The 19,643-nt window shown below is 44.3% G+C and overlaps 1 protein-coding gene across 2 annotated transcripts in view; it reads right to left on the reverse strand.

Moving 5' to 3' along the window:
- The window catches only part of TTYH3 (tweety family member 3), a 241,389-nt gene extending 223,460 nt beyond the window's left edge, over positions 1-17,929 (reverse strand). The window contains exon 1 of one of the 2 annotated variants that reach the window (XM_078152926.1): positions 17,391-17,929. In XM_078152926.1, coding sequence (XP_078009052.1) covers positions 17,391-17,513 — 123 coding nt within the window. In that variant the 5' untranslated portion in view covers positions 17,514-17,929. The remainder of the gene's footprint in view (positions 1-17,390) is intronic. The other variant, XM_020975229.2, reaches the window with a different exon arrangement.
- Between the last annotated feature and the right edge of the window lie 1,714 nt (positions 17,930-19,643).

Genomic DNA, 19,643 nt, shown 5'->3' on the forward strand with positions numbered 1-19,643 from the left:
GTTGGTCTCAAGGAAACTGTATAGTGGGTGAGCTAACGCTTTAAGCCAATCAGACTGTAAACCAGTGGTGTCAAACCCAACAGAGAAGTAGTATGTGACCCTTCTCACAATATGTGACCCTTCAGGTCACATATTGACTAAGAAAACAATATATCATTATCTATGTTTTATTGTATTTTTATTTATTTTGTTAAATGTTTCCCAATTACATTTTAATCTGTTTCAGGCTATGCTTGGGAGGGTTGTGAGCCGCACATGCATCTCTGAGAGCTCTGCTATAAACTGTACATTTTCTAAAAACAGAGATTGTCTTTTGCCTTTCTCCTCCCAATGGTTAAAACAGACTCTGGCACATAGTAGGTATTTAATAAATGCTAGGGAACTGATTGATTGAATAATTAAACGTATAACCCAGCACACTAACACTTGACATCTTCATGTTACTTATGCCTGGTGTCATTGAAGACATTGCTAAGTATGGGAATGACCCAAAATAGGATGCCCCAGAGACCAGTGGCCACTATTTACCTGAACACTCAGAGGAACTCATTTTGTTCTAAGAGAATAGAAAAGGTAACACGCAGTTCTTCTAACAAGGCGCTCATGGCCATGGTTTCCTACCCTGTTTGAGCTCAAACAGTGAATCAAGCTTCTTGAGGGAAGAGACTGTTTTCAATTTTAGCAATTAGTATCTTGCACATTGACCCAGACCTGTGGTTTCACTGGTGTTTGGCTCTCTATAAAACACGCCAGCCGCTCACCTTGCACTGAGTAGGTGTTTAGTGTTGGTTGAAAGGAATAAACAAAGAATAATGTCAAGTTAGAGAGGCAACATGGAATAATAGTTGGACATGGAATTGGTAAGACTCAGCTTCAAACAGACACTTGTTAGCTATGTGACTTCTGGCAGGTCACTTAACCATGACTCAGTTTCCTCATCTGATGGCCCAAGGTCCCTTCTAGATCCCATGATCACTAATAATACTTTAATACCCCCTAACAAAGAAGATGTTTTACAATGTTTCTAAATCTTGAGATAATTCCTAAAGAAAAAGAATTATATTAGAAAAAATTGCACTCATTTTTACCACATTTACCTGCACTGAGAGGCACTGAGGGGGCTGGACAAAATTTCTAAAGAACCCTCATGTTGTTCAAGTTTTATAACTCAATGACACTAATGCCCAGGATCCCAAGGAGATATGTCCAAATTTCCCCACCAAGTTTCCTTCCCTATGATCTCTTTTTAAAAATTTTTTCTGCCTAGGATTGCTGAGGATTGCTGGCTCTGGTGAGTGAGCCCAGATGGTTGAACTCAACTAAAAGGCTTCCTGGAGAAGGCTGCATGGCACCTATGACATAGCTGACCCCAGAGCTGTGTTCTGGGAATCACTTCCTCAGTTTCTTTCCCAGGATCTCTGCCTTCCTTAAGAGCTGCTCTGATTGGGCCTATGAAATGGAGGCCAAAAGAAGGAATTGCCTCCCTGTGTGGGATTAGCTTCTCTCCTGGGAGCACAAAGCCTAGGGGAAAGGGAAGGGAGGCAGGGGAAAGGTAGAGAAGGGAAAGGGAAAGGAAAAAAGAAAGGAGAAGGGAAAGGGAAATAAAGAAACCTGTAGCCTTAAAAATGTCACCCTCTCTCACACAGTGTATATACACACACAAATACACACACTTTTCTAGGTAGAGAAAAGGAGACTGACACCCTGGAAAATCTGCCTAAAGGCTGGCATTATAAAGATTAGCTCAGCCTTCTCAGGGAGGTTGTCCCACCCTATTCCTGAGTGTGGGGGAAGAAGGAATAAGAAACATAAAAACAGCTTCCACCTACTTATGCCCCATAGCAGAGAAGAAAAAGAACAGTTCAAATGGTGTCCTGCTGGTGAAAAAGAGAATACGAAATTTTTTTTAAAATTCAGCATTAATTCATCAGTGCTCGAATACTCTCAAAGAGGGAAGCAAATGCATTAGTAGAGTTTCTTTCAACACTAAAGTTCTGTTACTATGAGGCTTAGAGCTAAAGAGCTACTCTTCAGTGATGCTAAGTTATTTTTTCCCCTTCTCAGTATCCTACCCTCCTTTCCAATGGTCCTCAGTAATGAATGTCAAAATGCTAGGTCTACCTTCCGCAAAGCGTTCTGGTGGATGGGATTTCAGGGTCCAGTTGTCATATAGGTGTTCTTGAGAAAGACACACTTTTGGTGCAAATAAAAGAGACTTCAAAGCAAAAGACAGGAGTCAGGGGTACAGTGGGGGGGGGAGGTGAATCAAGAGCCTCCATGTATCCAACGGAGAGCTGTGCCCTACAGTTATTTTCAGGTGCTTCCCTCTTTGGATACATAGGGGCTGTGTAACCCTGGCCAAGTCATTTAAAGTACTCTAGGCAACTCTAAGTCTAGAACTTGCAGATAAAGGGTCAACCTGCATTGGTAAATGCAGTTTCCTTATCCAGAAGTTCTTGGATGTGTGTGTGTGTGTGTGTGTGTGTGTGTGTGTGTGTGTGTGTGTGTGTGGAAAATGTGTATATGTGTGTATATATACATATATGCAGTATACACATATGTATGTATATGTATGTATACGTGCACATATATACATGTATGTGTGTGTGTGTGTGTGTGTGTATGAATAGAGATATATAGATATATATCAGTGAAATGATAGGTCCAGTCCCTATCCCCAGTCTATAAACAAACACTGGTGTCTTTTGACACCAGGGGTCCTCCAGCACACTTCAAACATGAGAAGTAGTCAGAGTAAAGCTAGCCAGATAGCTACTTCTGATTTCTCATATCAAGACTAATAAAGAAATGGGATTCTTGATGAGATGCTCTCCTCTGTTAGGATCTCCGGAGACTACCAACACACACACACACACACACACACACACACACACACACACACACACACACACACTCCCCAAAAACCAACACTGATCTGTCTGCCACCTTCATTATGAACAGGTCAAAATGCATATTTTAAAATTTCACTTGTGTGAAAGGGGTTTTCTTTTCATCCAAACAGGAAAGAGAGGTGAGAGGAGATGATGCAGGAGTACCTGATGGCAGGGGGAAAGCACCACTCACAACAAAGAGTAGGTTCCCAAACACATGCCCTCTGATAACCAACTGAATATCTGTATCTATAGGAAACAGCTCTCCAGACAGAGGACAGTAACCTATCTCTTACTTTCAAGTCATTCCAAAAAAACCTCAAGGACCCCAAACCACACCTTATCATTACTCCTGTGGGGGAGCCTCAGACTATTTACTGTTCCCAGATACATACTTCTCTGGCTTTCTCCAGTTTTCAGGACTGCTAAGAAGAGTAGCTGGGGGTTATGATTTTCCATTGGTTCTCCCCTCCAGAACATGAGGCTCTGGCTTTGCAAGACATCCTCTTCCCTTCTCAACAAACTTTCAAGTTTCTGGAAAAATTTGTATGGACTGATGCTGAGCGAAGTGAGTAGAACCAGGAGAACGTTGTACACAGTAACAGCCACACTATGCAATGACTAACTTTAATAGACTTAGTTCTTCTCGGCAATGCAAGGATCTAAGATATCTCCAAAAGTTTCATAATGGAAAATATTATCCACATCCAGAGAAAGAACTATGGAGTTTGAATGCAGATCAAAGTATATTATTTGCTCTTTTTTTTTCTTCTGTTTTGTTTCTTCTTTCTTATGGTTCCTCCTATTGGTTCAAATTCATCTTTACAACATGACTAATGTGAAAATATGTTTGATAGGAATGCATATGTAGAGCCTATATCAGATTGCATGCCGTCTTGGGGAGGGAGATGGGGGGGAGGAAATTTAAAACTCAAGCTTATGGAAGTGAATGTTGAAAACTAAAAATAAATTAATAATTTTTTTTAATTTCCAGTTTCCCACAAGGGATAATGAAGGCAAGAATAGCATCTTCTAGTTCCAGGAGTTGGAAGTGGAAAGGAATGAGGCAGGTTTCTCTACTTCTTCTCTTCATGACTGGCCCAAACAATCCTACTACCCAGGAGAGACCACGTTTCTTGAGAATTCATTCCACTGCTTGCCCATCCCCATTTCCAAACAATTCAACAAGTTTCTACAGAAGAAGCACATCACAGCAGGTGCTATGGGTGGTACAAATAGGAGACACAATTTACCCTTAAGCAGCTTACTATCTGATTGGAAAACCAAATCTAACACACACCAGGGAGCAACCAACAGAAAAATGCTAGAGAATGCTAGTTTAGAGATGGAAGAGCTCAAAAACCTATCTCTGGCACTCAAAGCTCTCCACAAATTGGCTCCTACCTACCTTTTTAGCCTCATCTCACACTTCTTTTTCCCCTTTATGCACCAGCAAATTGAACTATTGACATTCTCCCCACCCCCGACCCACCCTTCTCATCCTGCCCTCTCCCATCTCCATAGCTTTGCTCACCTTACCTTCTCCTGGAATACCCTCCTCCCATCTCCACATGCCGATCATCTTCCTTCCTTCAAGGCTATCTCATAATAGCCTTGACTTTCCCTGATTGCTAGATGAAAGTGATCTGTCCTGCTTCAAATTTCTCCTAACCTTTTACCTGAACCTTTCCTTTGCTTTGGATTATAATGATGTATAGATTTGTCCTCCTCTCCACCTTCTTATTCCATAAGCTTCTTAAAGGGCCTCTGTCCTATCTTACTACTCCCTGAGCCTAGTACAGTTCCATACACATAATAAGGGCTTAATAAATATTTGTTGAATTGGATTGTGATAATTACGGGCAAGTGTAGTTGGGGATGATTCATGGAGGACAGAGCAGAGTTGGGCCTTAAAAGAAAGGCAGATAGGGAAAGAGGACTCTAGGCAGGGAATGTTAGACTGTGAGCACTTTGATAACAGGGACTCTTTTTGGTTTTTCTTTGTATCCTTAGTCTTTAGCACAGTGTCATGGTGGATACTTAATAAATGTTTATTGACTTACTAAACAAATCAAGATGAGAATGAGGAGGAAGTGAAGAGATAAGCAGAGGATTTCTTTAGTGGAACAATGAGAGATACAACTGTATCTAAGGAAGAGTCTGAATTTGAAGGTCCTAGAACATGAGGATGAAGATTTGTAAGTGATGGAGAGCCATTGAAGGTTTCTGAGCAGCAGCGTGACAGCATTTTAATAACCAAAATCTCCACCCTTGATTTCCTTCTGTATAGAATAGCTGTGACAGTTAAAGCAAGAGCTGTCAGATCCTACCTCCTGTCTTAAAAAGCAAAGGAATATTATTTGATGACAGCAGGAGTGGAAATGACCCAGCTTCCAAGCTTTGAACCAATCCCCTTTCTCAAAGTTCTGTTGTGGATGCAAACAGAGAAACTTCCTGACGTATTTGTGAGTGTGTCTGCTTTCCCCCAACACCTGTCACAAGCAGGGCCATGACTGCCTGAGGAAGGGTGAACTGCCAAAAGCCAGGAGGAAAGTTGAGTATCAAATCCTACAGCAGGTGAGGGGAAAGGGTTTACTTAACTTCATTCTGACATCTGCCTGGATTGCGAAAACACACACAGACCCATCCCTAGGGTATTGTAAACCAAGGCAATTGCCCTGGGCTCTGGGCTTTGGGAGCATTTCCAGATGGCTGGAGGGGTGGGAAGAGTGAAGGAGAGAAAGGAATTGACTTGGCCAGCTAATACTTTAAAAACAAACCAAACACCCCCCCCCACAACTTCAGCTTGTGCGTTTACCTTCCACAGTTATTGTCCTGTCCCCAACCCGTCCCCCCCCCACCTCCTCCTTCTAAGCTGGTTCATTCATTTCAACAAAAACTTGACCTCCATCAAAATGTTAAGGAACAAAGAAGAAGATGTCCATCCAGACTGACTTACTTTTCCCTAGAGAGGGCTCAGATCACATATACTATTCTCCAATCTGCTCACCTGGACCACATGTTTCTCCCGCTAACAGCTGGGGTACAGGTGACTGGCTCCAGGGGAATGAAGGGGTTCAGTTTAGAAACAACAAGATCCAGGGAGAAGTCCAGGGGTTGACTAGATACTTGCTGTTTTTTGCTCTGATTTTCTCTCATTCTGGTTCTAAATTACCATGACAAATCCCTGGAGCTGTCTACCTAGGAGACTGAATGGTCTTGGAAAATAGACATTTAAAAGCCCACATCTGGCCTGTCCTTCATCCTTCCTCCTGTTCAGCTCATCAGCAAGCAGTTCACCACAAGACAACAAGCAGAGGTTGAAATATTTATTATTTAGTCATTTTCAGTGGTGTCCAATCTCCATGACCCCTTTTTGGTATTTTTTTGGCAAAGGTACTAGAGCAGTTTGCCATGTCCTTCTCCAGCTCATTTTACAGATGAAGAAACTGAGGCAAATAGTGTTAAGTGACTTGATCAGTGCCACACAGCTAGTTAAGTGTCTGAGTCTGGATTTGAACTCAGGTCCTACTGCCTCCAGGCCCAGAGCTCTAGCCACTGCTCCAGCTGAAGACTGGCTCACCTCAAACACCCTCCATTCATTCAACCCAAGTCCTCCTAGGGCTTTAAACAGCCAAGGACTATAGAGAGAATTGAACCTAATACCCTCATCTTACAAATGAAAAAGCCATGGATTGTCTAAGGTCATATAAGGAATATACATAATAAAGCACCATTCAAACCTAGGTCCCCTCCCAAATCAATGCCCCTTCTCAGAGCTTTAAGGTTTTCTTCACGAACTTGACCTTCATTTATTAAGCACTGAAGTGCAACAGTATCTAAGCACTAGGGGAGATACAAAGTAAAAAGAAAACAAATCAAAAACCTTCAGTCTCTGCATTTATTGAACACAAAGTACAAGACTTCCTCTCACTTTACATCCTGAACACACAGTCTGATCAACCTGTATTTCTCCTTTTTGACTCCTCAGTTCCCAAAGCAAGAATTAACAAGACTCTGAAGAAACCCACAAGGGAGCGAGGTGGCTCAATGGATAGAGCGCCAGGCCTGGAGTCAGGAAGCCCTGAGTTCAAATCTGGCCTCAGACACTTACTAGCCGTGTGACCCTGAACAAGTCACTTAACTTCTGTTTGTCTTATTCCACTCCAGTATCTTTGCCAAAAACACCCCATGGAGAGTACTGGTGTGATATGGCCCATGGGGTCAGGAAGAGTTGGACACACCTGAACTACATAACAAGGAAGAAACCCACAGAGCTCCCCATGGGAGCTACTGCCTCCCTTTTACCCCACCCCTACACAAAGCTGTTCTCACCTTCCTCCCCTGCCCGTGACAGAGGCCTCTAAGTCAGAACCACCATTTATACAGGTCTAACTGGCACTTCTGACTGAGTCAGGGTAAAACTTGTAAATCTCCAAGGACTCTGTCTGGGTTAAGTCCAGCGGCCACCAGAAGTGTTCAGATGTTGACAGCTATTAAAACACAACAGGCAGAAGGGAGAAACCAGCATTGATTCCCTTCACCAGCTCCCTTTATGAGAAGACTGGAGGGGAAAAATCAGAAGACCTGTTCTAGTCTCAGCTCTGTCATTAAATAGTTATGTGATTAAAATAAGGTGTTCAACCTTTCTTCTCTTCAGTGTCCACATCAGTAAATTGGGGATACCACTCCCTTCTCCTTACATTTCACAGAATAATTGAGGGGATAAAATTTGAGATAATATGAGAACACACGTTGAACAGATTTGAGTGCCATACCCAAGATGACATCATCCTCTACAAAGCAGGCCCTCAGATGTTGGCCATTAGATAGTATTCCCATAGCTCTCACATTCTACTGCTTCTAAAGAGACTCTCTCCATCCACCCACCCCCACCCCCACCCCCATCCCCATCCCCAACAACAGATCACTGCTTTGAGAAGACGAAAGGCAGCCTAGAAACAGAACCAGGCCTGGTAGGAAACAAAGCACACAACTCAAGCCCTTTAAAAGCCAAAACTATACCGTGACTCTGAGCCAGCTGGGAGCAGGATAAGAAGACGTCATCTGGGACGTGCACAGGCACACATGCTTCCAATATGAAGCAGAGAGGAGCCAAGCCTAGAGGACTTGGTGAGAGCCAGTATGGTAGAGAACACAAAGACACGTGGCTGGAAGAATGAGCAGCTCCGCAGCCCTGTCCCCATAATTCCTGGCCCAAGGACACATCACTGGGAAGACCAACTTGGAGGCTGGCTGCCCATTCAAATCCCTTAACCAATAAGGATACACTGGGCAACTTGCTGGTGTTCAGCCCCAGGGTAAGAATGCTAGACTTTGAATCCAAACAATTGGCTTTTATTAGAGACCTTTAAAGTTTGCAAAGCACTTTGTATACATTTCCTCATTTGAGGCTGACAGTCACCCTTGAAGGTACAGTATCCACATTTTGCAGCTGAGAAAACTGAAAGTCAGAAAGATGAAGTAATTCATAAGAGGAAGGATCTGAAATCCAGGTCTTTCAGGCTCCAAATCCAGCACCACTAGGCAACGCTGCCTCCAGCTCAGACAACCTGGAGCTATGTATGACTTTCAGCAAATCACTTTGCTTTTCATCAGTAAAATAAAGGAGATGCACTAAATATCAACAAAGTCCCCTCTAACCCCAGCTAGTGTTTGAAGCAAGGGGAGTATAAAGCAAGATCTTGCCTTCAAGGAATTTGCATTCTGTGAATTAGAGAGAACACGATTAATAGTATTTCTTATAATACTATTTATTATTAAATTTATTATTATAATGCTTATTTATTTAAACTTGTTATTATAATAATTATTTATTAAGCACTTAGTATGGGCCTAATAGGTGGCTGAGTGGAAAGAGCACCAGACTCAGAGTCAGGAAGACTCTTACTAAATTCAAATCTGGCCTCAGACACTTACTAGCTGTGTGACCCTGAGCAAGTCACCTCAGCCTGTTTGCCTCAGTTTCCTCATCTGCAAAATGAGCTGGAGAAGGAAATGGAAAACCACTCCAGTATCTCTGCTAAGAAAACCCCAAATGTGATTATGAAGAAAAATGACTAAACAACAAAGTATTATATGCCAAGCACTGTGCTGTGTTGTGCTAGGGATACAAAGACAAACAAACAAAAAAAAGCACTCCCTGTCTTCAAGAAGCTCACAACAGTAACAATAATCCCTTACATTTATATACAACTTTCCAGTTTTACAGGAGGCTTTCCTCTCATTTGATCCTCACAAAAAAATATCATCCCCATTTCATAGAAGAAAAAAAACAAAGGTTTACATAACTGGATCTTTCCAGTATTTTTCTTTTTTTTTTTTTTAATTTTTTTTTTTTGGCTAGGCAATGGGGTTAAGTGACTTGCCCAGGGTCACACAGCTAGTACGTGTTATGTCTCTGAGGCCAGATTTGAACTCAGGTCCTTCTGAATACAGGGCCGGTGCTCTATCCACTGCACCACCTAGCTACCTACTAACTTATATTATTGTCCCCCAAAAAATAGTCCCAAAGGAATGCAGAGTAAAGGAAGATTAATAAAGCCTAGAGTTACTAGGAAAGGCTTCATGGAGAAGGTGGGACTCGACCAGGGTGTTGAAGGATGAGTATGATTTGAAAGGGCAGAAGAAGACATGAAGGTGGCAAAGAGCTGAAAGTAAAAAATCCTGGGTCAGGGCAGAAAGGCAGGAATAAGCATGGTGTGTTCATGGGATAGTGAAGGGACCCCCAGAGCAAAATCTTCCACTGCTGTTCCCTGATAACAACCCCCAAAACATGACCATAGAGGAGACAACCCTGATGACTTTTTCTAAACCACAGGTTTGGTTTAATTAGACCAGGACAGTCCTCGGATTTCTCTCTCCTGGTTAGTAATTTAGAAGGTAAAAAAAAGGCCAAGGTCTCCCACTGCATCCGGGGCCATCACCAATTGTCCAATAACTCTGGAGGAGTGAGGCTGATGACTTTGCACAGCCCTGCCTCACTTAACTCCAATTTCACTTGCAAGTTAAGACATCACCCTCCTGATGTCATTGGTCCCCTTTGAGAATGAAGGACGAACAACAATTTAAAAGGTGTGGAAGACACAGAGTTCTAGATAAAGTAAGGCTGGACAAGGAACTGCAGTGAGGTATCTCAGCAGCATCAGTTAAAGCTAAGGAGATCTTGATCCCTATGTCTCTTAGAAGAAGCCTCTGGTTTACACCACTAGGTCACAAGTCAGGATTAGAGCCATGAGAGGACTTCAGGATCCTAACGGAAAAGTTTGGGCTGACTAACTAGAAATCACAGAGGAGCAGCTGTCCAAGGCTTCTGAGTCCTACACTGTGCCCTAAGCTAGGCACTGTAATGTGCAAAGCCTTTCTCCCTGCCTTTAAGGAGTTTACAATTTAGTTAGAGAAAAAGAAGACAACATCTTAAAATTAGAATATGGGGCAGGCAAAGCACCATCAAGACCAAAACATAAGATATGGAAAATAAGCACTGTAAAGATTGAGGAAGGATACTCAGTATTCTCTAAAAGCATTTATTAAGCATCCATCTTCCGGGGAAGCTATACAGAGAAACCCATTGTCAAAGAATACCCCAGAAGAGGTATGCAGGACTGGAAAATAAAACACTAAAAGACAAATGAACTGTGATTAATTGCAATGACCAATCTTGGTGCTACAGAACAGATAATGAAATTCATTTCTTTCCTTTTGGTAGAGGGTAGGGAATTACAGTGCAGACTTGTGAATATTCTGCCAAAAATGGTTTGGAGTTGTTGGGAACAAAAGTAATAGACTATATTTGAAAATAACTGTTGTAAAAAACAAAATGCATCAATAAATGAGAGAGAAAGAAAAGAAGGAAGAAAGAGAAAGAAAGGAAGAAAGAAAGGAAAGGAAGGAAAGAGGGAGGGAGGGAGGGAGGGAGGAAGGAAGGAAGGAAGAAAGGGAGGAAAGAAAGAAAGAAAGAAAGAAAGAAAGAAAGAAAGAAAGAAAGAAAGAAAGAAAGAAAGAAAGAAAGAAAGAAAGAAAGAAAGAAAGAAAGAAAGAAAAAAAACAGGGCTTAGGAATCAGAAGATCTGGGTCCTGGCCCTGTTTCTACCACTTGCTAGCTGTATAAATTTGGGCAAATCTTTTGCCCTGTCTGGGTCTCAGTTTCCCCAACTGTAAAATGAAATGGTTAGATGAGATGATCTCTCAAGTCCCTGGTAGCTCTAATATTCAATGATATAGGTGTATTTGGTCACATTCTGCAGGATAAAAGCTGTGCCCAGTTAGGTATTTAAGTTATGAACAGACCAAGGTAGGAGGTATTTTTAAGTGAGAAGAGACTAGATCAGGGGTGGGGAACCTGCAGGCCTAAAGGCCACATGTGGCCCTCTAGAAACTCAATTGCTGCCCTTCAGTCAAAGGCCAGAAGGTTCCCCACCCCTGGACTAGGGCCATAGGAAATTCAAGAGAAACAGTGCCTAAGAACCAAGATGGTACCACCTCTATCACCCTTCCTCAAATCTACACTTCGCAGAGCATGGCCTCTCCAAGGAGAGGCAAAGTCTCTGAGATATAATGATTCACGCCCTGACAAGAGGCACAGAGGCTCAAAGCCTTCCTCCTAGCCTCAGGTCTAGGATCAAACAATAAGCATTTATTAAACATTTACTATGTGACACGCAATTTTAGTAGGGGCTAGGGATAAAAAAGTCATTCATGTCTTCCAGGGAAATCTGGGACTGGGTACCAAATCACAAAATCCCAATACTAGTCACTGACCATAGGCGGTCTCCAGCAACCCAGGGGTCCCCACTGAGGACCTGTGTATTCTACAGAGTAACAAAGAGAAGAGATGAAGTCCCAGTCCTGATACTCCACCATCTGCAAATGCAACAGCAGGCTTGTGAGGATCCTGTTTACATCAGTAAACAAGAAAGAATGCCTGCCTAACTTGGTAGTGGAATCTGATTTCAGTACAGCTTGACCCTAAAGAAAAAGAAAAATACCTCCTCCACCTGCTTGTTCATGACTAAAATTCCTTTAATTGTAAAATGAAATAAGACTTTATCCCTTCCCACCAAATTTCGAGATTGGTTCTAAGAAAAGAAACATGACCAATTTACACTAAGATGTTTAGATAAGGTCACAGGATCAGAAAAGTACCTTTAGGGGATAAAACAGTTCAAATACCTTAACATTTTTTTAAACAGCTGAGGAAACTAAAGCCCACAGAGGTCACTGACTTGACCAAGGTCACACAGATAGTAAGCACAGAGATGGGATTCAATCTCAGATCCCATGATTTCAAGTTGAGCACTCCAAACTCAAAACTTTTTTCCCTGCTTCCCCTAGGTCTCTTTCCTAATTTTGCATAGGAAGATAGGGAAGAGACTTGGGTACTCAAAGAAGGGGAGGATGACATGAGAGCCAAGACAGAAGACTGCAAAAAGGGGAAGCTAAAGGAAGAAAACTTTGTTGGCTGGTGCTTCTTTGACAGGGCTCCACTCTGAAGAGAATTTAAGTTCCTTGAGGGCAGGATTGTTTTATCAATCAAAAAACATTTATTAAGGCTTATTTGTATTGCAGGTTCTGAGCTAGGCACTGAAGACAGAATGAAAAGAAAAATAAAACAACATGACTCCTCTACTTAAGAAACACAATCCAACGGGGAGACAATATGCAAAGAACCAGATACCTACAATATAAATGAGAGGGCAGAGAGGTGGTGAAGGGATAGAATGCCTGGCCTGGAGTCAGGAAGACCTGAGTTCAAATCTAGCCTTAGACACTTACTAGCTGTGTGGCCCTGGGCAACTCACTTAACTCTGTTTGCCTCAGTTTCCTCATCTGTAAAATGAAAAACCACTTCAGCATCTTTGCCAAGAAAACCCCAAACGGGGTCACAAAGAGTCAGACACAAATGAAAGGACTGAACAACCACAAATGAGAAGTAATCCCAGAGGAAAGGCTCTTGTAGTGGAGGGGGACAGGAAAGACTTCTTGAAGGAGGCAGGGATTTGAACAGTCTTGAAAGAAAGCCAAAAAAGCTGGGAGATGGAAGTGAGGAAGATTCTATCTTTGCATCCCCAGTACCTAGAAGAGTGAATGGCATTTAGCAGGTACTTAATAAATACTTGCTGACTGAGTGGAAAGGGTTTCTTAAGATTTCGGTGCAGATCTACTCCCAGAAAGAGAGCAGGAGGCCTGGAGGAAAAGCCTTGACAATCCTACTGCCTCCACCCTGACTGCTCAGCATGCCCCTGCCCCTAGAAAAAAGGGAAGCAGAGAGCCTTCCTGAGATGAAAAAATAGAAAGGATAAGCTTCCTCTACCCGCTGGCTTCCCCATTCCTTCCCCCCTCACTTTGGCTTATCTCTCCCCAAACAATAAGAACTCTTAGCTGAACACTGCAGTATGACTCAGATGAAGTCGGTTCCCATCTCCAGATACAACTCCCTCTCCTCTGGGAGAGAATTTAGCCAGGACCAGGAAGTGCTTCCCTATAGCTCCAAAGGGCAGCGTCAGGGCCTACACTGGTATTCCCAGAGATAAGTAAGGGCTGGGACCTGTCATCCATCATCAGTATATCTACCCCAGATACCCTCCTTGACTTCATCATCTAGTCTGGTCACTAGGGCTTGGGCATAGCTCACAACTGACCTCCTCCCAGAGCCTTTTCCCATAACCTGCTGCAAAAAAAGACTGAGTCTGGGCCAAAGGCCCAATGCAGGGTTATGCAGAGGAGAGGAGCAGTGAAGCTCCAGGAGATGCTTAAAATGAAGGATACATAACAACCCCTCTTCCCCTAAAGTTGACTCAGCTTCACAGAACATTGGTCCTTAGAGGAGGTGTTGACTGAAATATGCAGGTGAAGATAGATGGACACACGGACCCATGCACGTACACATACACACACATACATACATACACACACCAAGTCAGCCACAAAGGGACTAGCTTTCATCCCACCCACCACCATCTCTAACAACCACCCCCCAAGTAGCTTTCTCTCCTGGACACTTCAGACAAGGCAGCTGCCCCCAGCGGACCAAGTGGGTACAGCTGTCTCCAGGCAGAGGAGATACTAATCAGGCCTCCTCAGAAGAAAAGCACCCATAAACCACACACAACAAATGATGCAGCTCCCTCCCTAAAAGAGTCTCCCATACCCCAGCAAAGCACTGAAAGCCATTCCTTGTAATGCCCTCTTCTGAGGTGAGAGGGTACCAAGATGAAGACTGTTTGCTCCACGGGACGTCTGTCACAGGCCTGACATGCACCAGCATAGCCTTCCGGCAGAACCTCCCCTATATGGACTCCTCCAGGCCTCCAGACTCATCCCAAGACTGGGATGCCCATTTTCTCAGAATACACACGGACTCCCAGGATTGGACAAACTGAGCAGTCAAGACTTCGGCTCCCCAGAAGCCAGGGAACCATTTCCCTTGCCATGCTAGCATGACTAAATTCAAATAACCTCCTTCCTTCTTTTGTTTATGACTGTTTTACTGGAGTTCAGCTAACTACTCCAGTGTCAAGTGCAGGGATCCCCAGTGCCCCTCAGCAATCTAGCCCAGCTTCTCCCTAAACCCTGCATTCATTCATTCCTTACCCCCTCTAAGTAGGAAACCATCCCCACCCACTCTCAAGCCACACAAAGCAGAGCCAAGATCCTTAAAGCTGCCAATATTAAAACAAGAAAGAAATTAACACATGCTCAAACCCTAAGGCTTCACCAAGGGAGAGCTTCTGTCTAGGAATTTCAAGGCCTCAGTTTACCCCTCTTGTTTAATGAGAGGGTTACACTAAATGATCTCCAGGGGCCTTTCCAATTCTAGCATTCTGTGATTCTGTGAGGCTATGATTTAGAGCAGAGGAAAAGGAGATGGAAAGAAAGGAAACAAGCATTTATTAAGCACCTAGTATGTGTCAGGCACTGTGCTAAGTGTTTTACAAACATTATCTCATTTAACCCTCAAAACAACCCTAGGAGGGAGGTACTGTTATAATCTTCATTTTTTAATTGAGGAAATTGAGGCAGAGAGAGGTTAAGTGACTTGCCCAGGGTCACACAGCTAATAAATTGAGGCCACATCTGAACTCAGGTCTTCCTGACTCCAGGCTCAGTTCTCCATCCACATTTCAACATTTAAAATTATTCAGTGGCTAACTCTGAGGCAACATGGTGCTATATAAAGAGCACAGGACTTGGGAGTCAGAGGACCTGGGCTCAAATTCTGACTATGCTGCTTATTAGCACAATGACCAGTTTTCTCATCTGAAAAATCAGGAGATTGAATTAGATAATCTCTAAAAAAAGTCTCTTCCAGATCGAACTCTACCTCATGCATTTAAAAGAAGCAGGAGGACCCAGAAAAAAAACTGGAAAAAAAATGTATCTTTCTCCCTTCTTGGCAGAGGTGGGTGCATATGGGTGGGGAACATTGCATGTACCATCCAAGAGTTAATGTGCTTGTTGGTCTTGCTGAATTGGCTTATGGGAAGAGGGAGTAGGAGAAATATATTCAGAAGTGAAGATGATATAAAACCAAAACCTATCTATGAAAGCAAAAATAACTTTTTTTAGAAGGGAAAAGGCAAGAAAGAATATGTTAGCACTTGCAAAGAAGATGGGGAATGGTAATGTTTCTCAAATCTAGTCAAGAGACTGGAACAACGGAAAACAGGAATTCCTACAAGAGGGCCATAGAAGCAGCTCCCTGAAACAAGGGAGGCTGGCTGCGCCCTAAGTTTATCAGCACTATGCCAACTTTCCTGACTAACCACAAACCACACACAGCCCACAAGTAGTATGGCCGTTGTGAGCATACAAGGCAAGCCCACCCCCTGGATAGATGACTGTCAGTCACTCCACCATAGATCTCTGAACTCTGGCCAGGGAAGACAAGACAGCAGTTGACTGGAGTGGATACTACCCAGTACAAGAAGGATGTCCAACTTATTTTTCAGACCTCCCCCCAAAAACAGTCCCATGAAACTGACCAGCAATCCCCATAAGGAAAGGCACAATCAATCAGTCAATATTTATTAAGCATCTGTTATGTGCCAGGAAACCATACTAACCAGGCAACCAACACAAGACCCAGAGGAGATGGTGACTCCCCAGTGAGATGACCATACAGGAAATACCCGATAAAATCCAGAGTGGCCTTAACCTCCCAGGTAATCAGACACTGTAGAGCTACTGGAATTGGATACCACGAACAAATGTGAACACAACTGTCTTCAAGAAAAAAATCCCAACCGCCAGCTCCCCATTGGCCACTTCACTTGCAAGGAGGAAAAAAGTTGGCTTTGCAAGGGAAAAGATCACTTGAGCTCCTGGTACTGGATCAATGATAAACTCAAGGTTTGTCCTGGGTGCAAGACCAGCCAAGCCTCAGGTCCAAAGGGTAGGCAAAGAAACTGGCACCTGACAGACTTCAGGGTGACTTTTTTCTATTGGCCACCGAGATAAAGGTGGAATTCACCATCAGTCTAGAGTTACCACCAGCCCCCACAGTTTGTCTATGCAAGCCACTTCTACAGCTTGTGTAGCAAGTACCCAGGAAGACACAAATGGCGAGCAACCACCGAAGAAACACAGCTCAATAAGCCAACACAGATCACTGCAGCTCCTTCCCAACTCCGAGAAGAGACAGGGCCCCAGGCACCCTACAGTGGTTTCAAGCAGACAGCTGGACAGTGTTAAAGTCAGGCCAAGAGACAGAGGCTCTTCTGCAGAAACCAGGTTCTCACACAGCTTTAACTGTTACCTTCCACCTCTCTGTTCTCCTGCCAGAGCACTTTGTTTACACTGATTAGAGGCTGTCCTCACCACAGTCCCAGGCAGGAAAGCACAAGCCCCAGAACCACAAAAAGGGGACCTTGTCCAAGAGTCCTGGTACCTTGGGTTGTAGGGTGGGGAAGGGCAATCCACCTGCTGGAGTCCAAAGCCCGGGGCGGGCTGGCAGAAGTGTTGCAGGGAGGCTCAGAGATCCCCGAAGCAAGTGGGAGCTAGCTCCTTTTCAAGCCCTCCGAAAGGGGGTGGGGAGGTGGGGGATGGGGGAGAGGTGGACTATGGAGAAAGAGATGAGACGTATGGAAGGAGAAATGAGATGCAATGGGGCATATTTTCTTCTTCCCATGATGCCCTCAAGCTCTGTATTAAACTATGATCCCTAAAACTGGACCAGGGGGGATTTTTCTATCCTGTGTTTCCCAAGTCAGATTCTATATCCCCTTCCTCACCAATGCCCAATCACCGTATTCTCTGGAAAGGCCCTGATCTGGGTAAGAGGAACCCAGCTTGCAATATCTCTCCCTACCCCAAAGTGTCCAAAATGGAAGAGTGCCTCCGCAGCCCTTCGTCCGTTCTAGCCTCCCCACCCCACCGTGGGTGCCACGGAAAGCGGAGCGGAAGAGCCCAGGGGAGGCTGCCCAGCCACCCCCGCACAAACACGGACACCCGCGGGGGCGTGGGGGAGGTGACACTCACCTGCTGGTATTCCGTGTCCTCGGGCCGGAACTGGCTGCTCGTTGTCTCCCACTGCAGGTTGAAATGGGGCAGCCGGTGCAAGAGATTCACCCACCAGGGCGCGGAATAGCTGACCCCTGCCATGGGCCCGGCTGTCCGCAGGGGATTCCCAGGGGTAGGAGTGGACGGTTGGGGTGGGGTGGGAAAAAAAGTAGGGGGGGGAGATGCCTGCCTCCTGGCCGCCTCTCCCTCCCTCCCTCCTCTTCCTCCGCCTCCCCTGGCTCCCCGGCCTTGGCTTTGCTCAGCCGCGTGGGACCCCGGTTGCCATCCGGCTCCTACTTCTCTTGGAGCTCCCGGGCAGGCGGGCTGATGCGGGGAGGGTTAGGGGGCCAGGGTCCCCCCGCTGCCCGGACGGCGTTCTGCCCGCTTCCCGCATCGCCGGGTCTGCAAACGAGCCAGCAGCCTGAGCGCCCCCGACGTGCAGCACTGCACTCCTCTCCGATCCTCTCCTCCCCACCGCCTGCTCTTTGTTCGCAACCACTGCCACCACCGCGGCGAGAGCTGAAGCTCCCCGCCTCCCCACCCCCACCCCCACTTCCATTCGCCGCGCCCCCTTAGCCTCCATTGGTCCAGTTTCCATGGAGCCACGCCCCCTCCCGTTTATGGGACGCGCCCTCTACCCCCAAGACCCCGTTCTTCCCCTGCTCTCCTTCCCAACCCCTAACTCAGTACAGTCCTCCTGGAGTTGGTGAGCGATTTTGAAAAACCACGCAGCGACCGTGGGCCGGGTGTTGCTGAGACGGAGGTCAGTCTCTGAGGAAATAGGATTTCGAGGACTATGGACTATTGAGTGTTTCCATGATGGCATCTTTCCAAGAAGCTGACTTTAGCTGAATACAATGCAATGTAAACATTTAATCTTCACGCCGTCTGTCCGAGTTCATTAAATGGCTCCTGCCTGACCACAGCCTCCTCGGGTCAGTAAGTCAGTCTGTCAGCCTCTAGAGGGCAAGGGCTCAGTCACCCTCCTAACCTTGGAAGAGAACTGAATTCTAGTGTCTGCTCTGCAATTATTACCCTCCCTTACCTCACTTGCCAAATAGAGATAATACAGCCTGTCCTGCCTACCTCACAGGGATAGAGTAAAATAAGGTAATATGCAGATAGATGTCATAGTAGATATTCAAATTCAAATAGTAATTCAAATATTTAATAAGAGTAATTCAAATTCTCTGCCTCAGTTTCCTTATCTGTAAAAAAAAAAAAAGGATATCATCACCTACCTCCTAGGGTTGAAATAATATGAGAATATTTGTAATGTGCTTAGTTAGCGTAGGTGCTATGTAAATCGTAGCTATCATTATTGAATAAGTTTAAAAGCCCTATTTTTTTTTTTTGGTTCAGTCGTGTCTCACTCTTCATGACTGCATTTAGGTTTACCTGGCAAAGATATTGGAGTGGTTTGCCATTTCCTTCCCCAGCTCATTTTTACAGATAAGAAAACTGAGGCAAACAGGGTTAAGTAACTTGCCCAGGATTACAGTTAGTAAGTGTCTGAGGGCAGATTTGAACTCCTGAAGAGGAGTCTCCTGACTCCAGATTGGGTACTCTTTCCACTGAGCCACTAGGTGCATAGTAAGTGCTTAATAAATACTTGTTGATCTATTTTTTTAAAAAAGCCTGTGTCTAAATATCTATATCTGTCTATATCTATACCTAAAAGTCTTATATCAGTGATTCTTATCTCTGGATAGATTTCAGGGGATTCCTTAACTTGCATGGTAAAAAAAAAATACATCTTTATTTTCACTAATTTCTAATTGAAATTTACCATTTCTTTCAATTATTAAAAAAAAATTTTTTAGAAGGGATGTTTGGTTTCACCAGGATGCCAAAACAGTCCATAACACACACAAAGTTAAGGCCACCTACTTTATGTTAATATAACTCCCAAGACTGAGAGATGTCAGGAGGTTTAACTGCTCCATTTTACAGATGACAAGACTAAGTGATTTGCCCAAAGCTACATATCTTCTTCAAAGGCAGTCTTTAAACACAGATCCTATGACTTCTGAGCCCCAAGTCTTCCTGTCATGCTTCATCCTGGAATGGATGAAGCTCTAGAAGCAAGAATTAGTGAAGCAAAAGCTATGTATGGCAAGTCCTATAGGATTGGAAAGGCTTCATGTACACAGGCCCCCTAGATGATCTGACCTTATGTCTACCCCTGGAGGACCAGCCTAATTCAGAATAGCTCACTTATTAGGTGGTTGG

The sequence above is a fragment of the Phascolarctos cinereus genome, unplaced genomic scaffold (genome assembly GCF_003287225.1).
Source record: "Phascolarctos cinereus isolate Bilbo 61053 unplaced genomic scaffold, phaCin_HiC Scaffold_4;HRSCAF=312, whole genome shotgun sequence".
Taxonomy (NCBI): Eukaryota; Metazoa; Chordata; class Mammalia; order Diprotodontia; family Phascolarctidae; genus Phascolarctos; species Phascolarctos cinereus.